Below are 9,252 nucleotides of genomic sequence, written 5' to 3' on the forward strand. Positions count from 1 at the left end.
AAAACTCCAATCTACTTGTATTAACCATTTATTTTATATTCTATAAGACCATAAAAAGTAAAAAATATCTTACTTAAAATTACGTATATGATTGTTAACGCGTTATCTAGTATGTGAACTTATGTAACTATGTAGCAATATCCCTAATTATTATAAAATTAAAAATATTCAATCAAAACTTGAAAGTGTGCCTTTTCCTCGACTGCCAGGGGTAGCCGGGAGCTATAGGCTCCATAACATGCCGCTCAACTGCAAATTAAAAAAAATGATTGATATAGTCTAATGAGGATATCCAAGTTGGTGAAAGGTATGAAAGGCACTGCTATTGCGATTAGTTATGTCTGATAATGTTAAAAACCTATATAGATGTAGAAAATAGTATAAGCGATAAATCATTACCTGTTGGCTCTTCAATGGAAAAATCATCAGAACATTTATCTTCGCATTCCTCCCTTTCGAATGTATCGTAATGAAGCTTACAGAATCTCGGTACTTCCTTCGTCACTTTGTGTTTGGCCTAAACACAACAAACATCATTAATAACAAACGTAAATTAATTAAACCATTTTATATCATCAAGCAAACGGCCCCCTGAATCCGAGAAAATGGCGAAGCGACCGTTGCCCATAAACACACGTAATTACAGTTGCCTTCCTTAAATCAATGGAGGAAATGCACATGAAGAGAATATTTCCCCTTTCTATGCGTCACCTCTACCATCAAATCCACTTTACCTTCCCATTCTTTCCTCATAAGAAAAGGTTGGAAAGGAACTAACCCTGCACCTAAAGGTCACTCACATGTGGGTCATACTTCTCTACAGCAACTCCATCCACCAAATGGTACCTCTCCCGCCATCTGTAGCCGATTATCTGACCGTCGATACATTCCCCTTCGCATTCGCTCCACTCCTGCCACTGCGACATCGGACAGTCCTCCGGGGATTCCGGGTCCGTGACAATTGGTGTCTCACTGTTATACAAAATCACACGTTTTATATAGAAATTCGCCAAATTGTTTTGCGTGCACCATCGTTGGTATATCGTGCTATTTGCGCGTTACGTGTGAACGCATAAATTATACAATTATTATATTTACCGCAATAAAAGGTAAGTTATCTATTCTATGATATGGAGTAACGTTTAAAGCGTTCGTTAAGGTGACGCATACTTGTTTAAAGATCGGAGATGGGCGGAATAGTATCGACTAAAATATTAGCATTTACAATGATACAGTACTAGTTTTTTTAATATCTTGGCGCCCCAAGGTCCTCGAAGGCTGCGCAGTGACTAAAAATTGTCTACTATCCAATTAAAATATGTCTACGCATCTCGTACGATGTTCCGAGCCGCCGAGATATCTGACAACGACTGTATTATATTTTGTAAGCCCATCTCTGATACCATGAATGATGAAATAAACATAAGTTATCAAGTAAGCCTCACCGGGCGCGCTCGCCGCTACCTAGCTGTGTGTTTTGGTACCTGGAAGGCGCATCGGGCTCCGACGGACTCGGCTCTTCTGTATCTGCCTCTGTTTCTGTCGTCGTCACCTCTGTTGTTGTCGAAGTCACTTCTTCTGTTGTAACATATTTATCGACATGTATTTTAAGAAAGTATAACCTAGATTTACAATATAGGGCTTGAGGTGGTGAAGCGAAGATAGACTAACTCATCATCATCATCATCTTTCTCTTAGTCCTACTCCCGACTCTCGTAAGGTCGGCGCAAAAGGTTTTTGTCCTCTACATAACTCTATCATACGTCATCTCTGTCATCATTCCCTTCTTGATCATGTCACCTGTCACGCAATCCATCTATCTCTTCCTCGGTCTACCTCTACCGATGTACCCTTCCACACTCATAACTAACTCTAACTAAACAAAGCGAAGATAGACTAACTAGGAGAGCTTAATGGTAGGATAATTGTGGTCATTAGCAAAATTGAAGGTCGCATTTCAGAGCTCAGTCACTTATTAGCTGGCTGGGTATACTCATCAGTTCGTCTATCAATGTTTAATTAATATTACCAGTAGTAGACTTTTCCTCCTCTGTTGCGGTGGTTTCTTTGCCTTCCTCCTCCTCCTCCACGCACTCCTTATGGTAAGTCCGCACCAATTTGATCCTCAGTCTGCCGAACGGATGCAGTTCTTTCATATCCGTTTCGTAGAAAGGTGACTCTTTATCGTATGAACTCATCTGAACTCGGGATATCGCGTCTTGAGGAAACGTTGCGATGTTCATTGACTGCGAATAACACATTATGCTGACATTTTCTTAAATATCAAGAGTTATTTAAGGATTAAAATTACACACCTCATAAGAAACACCACTGTCAGTTCCCGCATCCCATAGAAACAGATTGAGTTCCCTCTCTTTGACCCATGTATTGTCGTTCTGACAGAGCTCAAACCGCGTCACGCCGAGGAACCAGTCTGGAGAGGGATGAATACCGACAGCCACACTGACCAAGTGGTACCTCTTGTCAGCACGAATGAATGCGTACGTCGGATTGTTCATCTTTGGATAACCGTGGCCTTTGCCTTTCACCATCGTGCGGACACAAGTCCCGATCTAAAATTGTAATTAAATTCCGTTTAGAGTTCGCGGACACCTTTGACTAAACCATCGCACAACTGTTTAGTCTCGCTTTGATTCCTATAGGCTTATTTGGAGGCGCGTACGCTCCTCGATTTTTAGTTGTGCAACTAAGCAGTGCAAGAATGGGCTGGGAAACAATCGACAATCGCAAAACAGTTCTTAGGAAGAAATTGTACAAACAAACGTCAAAAATCTTTTAATTGCCTATCTAACCGCGGTTGTAATAATTTCTTAAACAACAACATAAAAAAAGTACTTGTTCACGAATTTCCGCTTCAAATCTGCTAGTGTTGGCGTGTTCCGCAAGTTCTCTAAAGCCGTCTGTAGCGAGAGCGCCGGGTGACCACAGCGTACAGTCAATAGCGTGGGACGCTCCCACTAAGTCACTGTACCGCGGCTCCCACTCCTTCTCGGGATATAAACGAGGATGCGTGTTTCGAGACCAGATGCCTGTGAACGCTATCTGTGAAATGTCTAATAGTTTACTATATCTCTACGAAATTACTGTAGAAATGATTAACAAAGTCTGGTATGCTATATAATCGAGTACTTCGTATTTAGCTTCGTCACAGATCTGGCAGTCGTAGTTGAGCTGTGGAGTGACGTCATCGGGCTGTCTCATGTCCTCACAGAGCCGCTGTGTTAACGGCGGACCATCTTCGAACCACACCTCGTCTGTCTCTACTACCATAGCACGTAGAGTAACGCAGCCATTGCCTGACTCCGGAGCTTGCCAATACACCTGTTTAGAGATCATGTTAACAGTCAGATGGATTTGAGATGTTAATTTTAATTGAGTTATGTAATTAGTAGGTAAAAGCGATACCTCAACAGACGTTTTAGGCGACGCTATAGCATGTTCAACGGAATACAAACATCGGTCGCTAAATTTCGCAGAGATCAAGTCTTGTGGCCGGAGATGGCCGGGGAAGTAAGCTATCATTCGTCTGGGGTTACTTGGATCTGGCTTCGTTGCGCCGTCCGCTGATATCATGAAGCCAGTGAATCTTGAACCGCCGTCAGTTGATGTGATTTGAACTGAAAAAGAGCTTTCTTTACTTAGCTTATTTTGCCGTTCTATTCCTTGTATCATATACAAATATAAGCAAACGGAATACTAAGCATTCCGTGAGCTTTTTTTTAGTTCTTCTCTATTAGAGTCAGAACGAAATCTTTTCAGTTTCATTACATTAATTTCAAAGTTTTACTAAAAAAAAATGTTCAATACCTGTGTATAGCTGATCAGGCAAGTAAGTGTCTTCAGCACCGACCACAGTCAATTTGAATCTGCCATCAGCCGCTGAAGGTTTAGTAATAGATCCATATGGCCGTCTATCGCAGCGAAATCCAAATACTCCGCTTTTCAATACGATGAATACACAGAAAAATATAATATTTTTCATCATTTCTAGTATACTAAAATTAAATTCATACAGAAAAAGGACCGATGGACTTGTTACTTGCTAACTCTGTGCAGAAATGCAAGCTTCTTTATGTTTAACTCAACACGAAGAATTTATCTAGAACAAGACAATAAATTGAAAGGTATCTCGTTTCCGTCCTAATTTATTAGTTGATAGATTAGACCTTAGGTCTTAAGACTAAATTAATGTCTCATATATCGTCTTTACAATGGATTCGCTGTACATATTTAATGACAATAAAACTACTTGAATCTCTGGTAAACGTGGTAAACCCTTGCTCGTATAATATAACGAACCATCTAAACTGTTTTGGTGAACATTTGTTACTAATTGTATTGTTTTGGAAAATAACAATGTGTTTGGATCTTTTTATTAATGGTTACCCACCATTTATTTTACTTTTTTTTTGTTGAAAACTTTTCATTAACAATAACGTGTTATCAGATTTCAGCATGGATGTACATAATACTAGAACAGGATTGAGCTCTTGTCGAAAATTTGACGAAGAGCGAGACCTCAATAACTGTCCGTTCTATCCCTCTCTGGCGATGGTGACTATGATAAAATATGATTTAAGGAAAGATCTTGTTTTTTTGACTGACCTCAGCTGATTATTGGTTCAGACGGATTTTAACGTATTAATGTTATCATTAATGTATTTTTAAAAACAATATAAAGACATAATTCTAAATCAGACATTTCTAAAAAAAAGTCTAGTGAAGTTTATGAAGCAAACCTAGCTTATTCCTTATACCTTAAATCTAAATTAAAACAAAGTTATATTAACAGAGAAAGGAAGAAATAAATAAGTGTTTAAGTTATTTGTTTAGTTGATAGTCATGCCTGGTCACCGTAATTCTTCACCAACAAATTATGTTTAAAACTATTACCTGTGAAAAAATAACCCACAATCAGCATAATACTCGCTTCGGCAAGCCTCCACGACACAAATTCTTCCCATCTTAACTAAAATTCTTCAAAAACATCTCGAAATCAAAAAAGACTCAGTCATTAACGCCCGAGTCGGGATGTCATGTGGGGTTGTCAGTTCAGGTGTCCGAATTTCAAATACAAGAAGTAAGTTTCAATTTCAAGTATCCTCATTGCAATTTTTTTGTGTAAATAAAGTTTTACCTGTAGCAACAAATAATATTGCTTTACCACGTCGGTAATGAATTGTTATCAATATTTAGAAACATTTTAAAAGTAAATATTTTCACTGCATTACATTACATCAATTGCCTATTTTTCTACAAACAACGAAAGGATTGATATCTGGCAACTCTAGGTCACTGTTAGAAAGGGACACATCGGACGCTTGTAGCCCTCTCACTCGGGTTCAATTTCATTTTGCGTGCAACAGGACTCTTACGCCCTTAGCATAAGGTTTTATTTTCTTTATTTTAACTGCCATATGTACAGATAGAACGCATTCCTGTTCTAATAGTACCTTCTATATATCCTCTTTGGTAGTACTTCCATGGATTTCAGTGTTTGATTCTTTGCTACACACCTTCGTCTCTAAAATCTTAAAGTTGAAATAGCCTAAATGCAAATTTATTTAAACAGTAATATAAAATATTCTTCAATTGATGTACCTTCGTAATGTAAAAGTTTATTTTAAAGAAAAATATTTTTTATTATTATGTTTATCAATACATGCTCAAAAACTCCCAGGATTTTGAACGCTAATTTGAACGTCAATGAGCCAATGTCAATCAATCACAAATCGTGCGTCACTGTCATATTGTTCCTTTAGTGGCGTTCTCCTGTTTGTTACAATTAAATATTCCGTGGCAGTGTTCGTGTACAGGAAGTGCTTGTCAAATGGTGAATAAATGTCTGTAAAGCCAATAAAGATGCCGTCGGCAACGAAGGATTCGACGATTCTCAAGATTGCCGTGGAAATGCTCAATGCGCCTGACAAGGTGCCACAACTGATTGAATTCGACCAAAGCCAGCCCTTATCTAGCATTATTCAGCTGCTTTGTAAGCCGTGGGGTTTGCCCGACCCCGATAACTACGCCCTACAATTCTCAGAGAGTAATAATCAAAATTATATTACGGAGAAAAATCGTAATGAAATCAAGAACGGTTCTGTTCTACGATTGGAGCAATCGCCAGCTAAAACAGTGCAAGATATATTAGCAAAAATCAACTCCGGTAATGAGAATGATCAAACTACAGCTCTATCGAAATTGTCCACTTTGAGTAGTGACCTTACCTTTGCACTTGAATTCATCAACAAAAAAGGTTTGACATTAATCATTCATAACATTGAAAGCAGCAAGTTTAAAGGTCCCTCACTTAAATTTGCCCTCATTACATTTGTTGAACTAATGGATCATGGGAACATTTCCTGGGATATATTGGAAAATCAGTTCATAAACAAAGTAGCAAGCTTTGTCAGTAACCAATCAAATACACAGGATCCTAAAATAATACAATCATGTCTATCTATACTAGAAAACATTGTTCTGAATAGTTCCGGAAAGAATTTACATGTTGAAAAGGAGATTACAATACCTAGTCTCATATCACATCTTCAAAATCCATATCAAGATAGTATTATCCAACAGAATGCAATAGCATTAATAAATGCAATATTCTCTAAAGCAGATGTTAACAAAAGGAAAGCCATTGCAGCCACATTATCCTCTAAGCAGGTTAGAAATGTAATCTACGAAAACCTCATTGGTGCCTCGGAATTCTCAAAGAATGTCTCCAAGGAAGCTCTTGGCACAGAATTAGCTCATCAGTTATATGTTTTGCAAACCCTTACTTTAGGGCTATTAGAGCCTAAGATGAGACAACGGGCTGATACTCAAGAACAAGAATCCCAAGAAAAGATAAAGGAATTGAGAAAGATTGCATTTGATAATGATAATAATTCTTTAGAAGTGACTACAAGACATCAACTAAATAATTCCACAAGGGATTATAAAAAACTTGGTTTTAAATGTGAGATTGACCCTATTAAAGATTTTAATGAAGTCCCACCGGGTATACTGGCCTTGGATTGTATGCTTTATTTTGCAAGAAATTATTCAGAGGATTATCGTAAAATTGTTCTAGAAAACAGCAGAGCAGTAGAACATGAATGTCCATTTGGGAAAACTAGCATTGAACTAGTAAAACTTTTGTGTGACATTTTGCACATTTCAGAACCTCCTAGTGAACAAGGACAGACATATCATCCCCTCTTCTTCACACATGATCACCCATTTGAAGAATTATTTTGCATTTGTATAGCACTTTTAAATAAAACATGGAAGGAGATGAGAGCAACTTCGGAGGACTTCATGAAAGTGTTAAGTGTTGTCAGAGAACAAATAAATCGGGCTCTATCCGCATCTCCTAAGGGTTTTGATAAATTTCGCCAAAGAATCAATCAATTGACATATGCAGAAATTACACAAATATGGCAACAGGAGCGTACAAACAGAGAAGTATGGGAGTCACACGCAAGACCCATTGTGGAACTAAAAGAGAAGATTACACCCGAAATTATAGAGTTGATACAACAGCAAAGGCTTGGTGTATTAGTTGGTGGTACCAGATTCAAGAAGTATTCTTCAAGGGGGCAAAGAATAAAAGACAAATTCTGGTTTGTACGCTTATCACCAAACCACAAAGTACTACATTACGGTGACTGTGATGAAAAAAGCACTCCGAGCTTAGAAGAACTGGGCAACAAGTTAGCGGTTTCTGACATCAAATGTGTAGTAATGGGCAAAGACTGTCCGCATATGAAAGACTTGAGAGGACGAAAGGTGACACCGCATTTAGCGTTTTCTTTAATCTTAAAATCTGCTGAGGAAACTTTAGACTTTGTAGCACCTGATGAACAAATATTTGACTACTGGACTGATGGAATCAATGCGTTGTTAAAAGAAAAAATGACTAGTAGATGTTTTGAAAATGATTTGGAGACGTTATTATCTATGGATATTAAAGTTCGACTTCTTGATGCTGAAGGAATTGATATACCACAAGACCCACCTCAGATCCCAGAGGAGCCGGATGACTATGACTTTTATTACGATAATAATTAGGTTGATTTTATATTATGGCAGTAATTTTTATTTTTAGTAAATTTGAGCTTATAGCTTATAATGTAATCATATTTTATACATTTTTAACCACAAGTATTCCAAGATATTAAAAGATCTCCATTATAATTAGACTAAGCGAGATTAGTGTAAGAACTTGTTCTTGGTAAGTTAACAATTATTAGTAATTATATTGTTTAATAATTAAATAAGAAAATCCATATCAAAATTATTATTAGCATAGATCTTTTAGTTTCATATACTTTATTATAATTTAAATGTTTTATAATCATTATTTGATTTATTTTAATCATGACTATGGGATAATTGAAATACAAATATTTTTTATCTGTGCCAGTGAATACAAGTTCATATTGTTAAATTATTTTTTGCATTTTAATGACAGATTTTATATTAATTTAATAATTTAAACTACCCATTTTATGTCACATTTTTTAAACATATTTCTGTTTAACAGATTTTGACAATAGAAAAGGAATTTTATCTTCATTTCGCTCAAACTATTGAACTAATTTGGTGGATATTTCGTTACTGTCAATTTAGTATAATACGAAATAATTTATAATTTAATATATGAACAATCATTTAAGATTTTTTCTTAACAAAATTGTTAATTTGCTGATATATATTTTTATTGTTTAAATTTTAACTAATCATGAATTTCTTTGATATATTTTAATGTAATTTTCTTCCACAAATTGTTAAGCTTCCATAATATGCGTGGCCATATTTCATGTTATTTTATATACCAAAGATCATATCTAAAGAACAAAAACTATTTAATAATGCAAATAAACCTGTAATAAATACATTTTAGTTTTATTACCAATCTGGTGCGGTGCAGTTCCTCTTAGGTTTACCATTGTTTCTGAGGCTTTGGTAATTGTTAAATAATAGAAAAAATTGAGATAAATACTATATATTAAATGGGTGCTTATAATTTATTGCATTTTGGAGACTTCGAACTTAGTGTTAACGATTTCTTCATCGGAGTCTAGCACGGGCAGAGCGCTTGCCGGAATGTGTTCCTCAACCCAACGCAGTTCCTCCAGCTCTGAATTCTTGCTGTCCCCGGACCGGCCCTCCCGGCCTTCGCCCCCGCTCCGGCCCTCGCTCCCACCCCCGCCCCCGCCTCGCATCTTCACACCGTACGCG

The 9,252-nt window shown here is 36.9% G+C and overlaps 3 protein-coding genes across 3 annotated transcripts in view; 1 reads left to right on the top strand and 2 right to left on the bottom strand.

Moving 5' to 3' along the window:
• Nucleotides 1-103: 103 nt before the first annotated feature.
• Nucleotides 104-4,006, bottom strand: LOC106111502 (spondin-1-like). Its single transcript, XM_013293621.1, has 10 exons — nucleotides 3,829-4,006; nucleotides 3,427-3,638; nucleotides 3,151-3,342; nucleotides 2,857-3,063; nucleotides 2,316-2,573; nucleotides 2,030-2,246; nucleotides 1,485-1,578; nucleotides 801-972; nucleotides 400-517; nucleotides 104-249 (listed from the first exon to the last, which is right to left on the bottom strand). The coding sequence occupies exons 1-10, from the start codon at nucleotides 4,004-4,006 to the stop codon at nucleotides 173-175; spliced, it is 1,725 nt and encodes a 574-aa protein (XP_013149075.1). The 3' UTR covers nucleotides 104-172.
• Nucleotides 4,007-5,743: 1,737 nt separating this feature from the next.
• LOC106111637 (engulfment and cell motility protein 1) lies at nucleotides 5,744-8,323 on the top strand. The gene has a single exon (XM_013293772.1). It carries the CDS (start codon nucleotides 5,863-5,865, stop codon nucleotides 8,077-8,079), a length of 2,217 nt encoding a protein of 738 aa, XP_013149226.1. The 5' UTR covers nucleotides 5,744-5,862; the 3' UTR covers nucleotides 8,080-8,323.
• A 677-nt stretch (nucleotides 8,324-9,000) lies between these two features.
• The window catches only part of LOC106111503 (transmembrane protein 87B), an 8,874-nt gene continuing 8,622 nt past the window's right edge, over nucleotides 9,001-9,252 (bottom strand). Inside the window, exon 9 of the mRNA XM_013293622.1 lies at nucleotides 9,001-9,250. Within this exon, the coding sequence (XP_013149076.1) occupies nucleotides 9,039-9,250 (212 nt within the window). The 3' untranslated portion in view covers nucleotides 9,001-9,038. The remainder of the gene's footprint in view (nucleotides 9,251-9,252) is intronic.

Source organism: Papilio polytes, unplaced genomic scaffold, assembly GCF_000836215.1.
Source record: "Papilio polytes unplaced genomic scaffold, Ppol_1.0 DF824158.1, whole genome shotgun sequence".
NCBI classification, from domain to species: Eukaryota; Metazoa; Arthropoda; class Insecta; order Lepidoptera; family Papilionidae; genus Papilio; species Papilio polytes.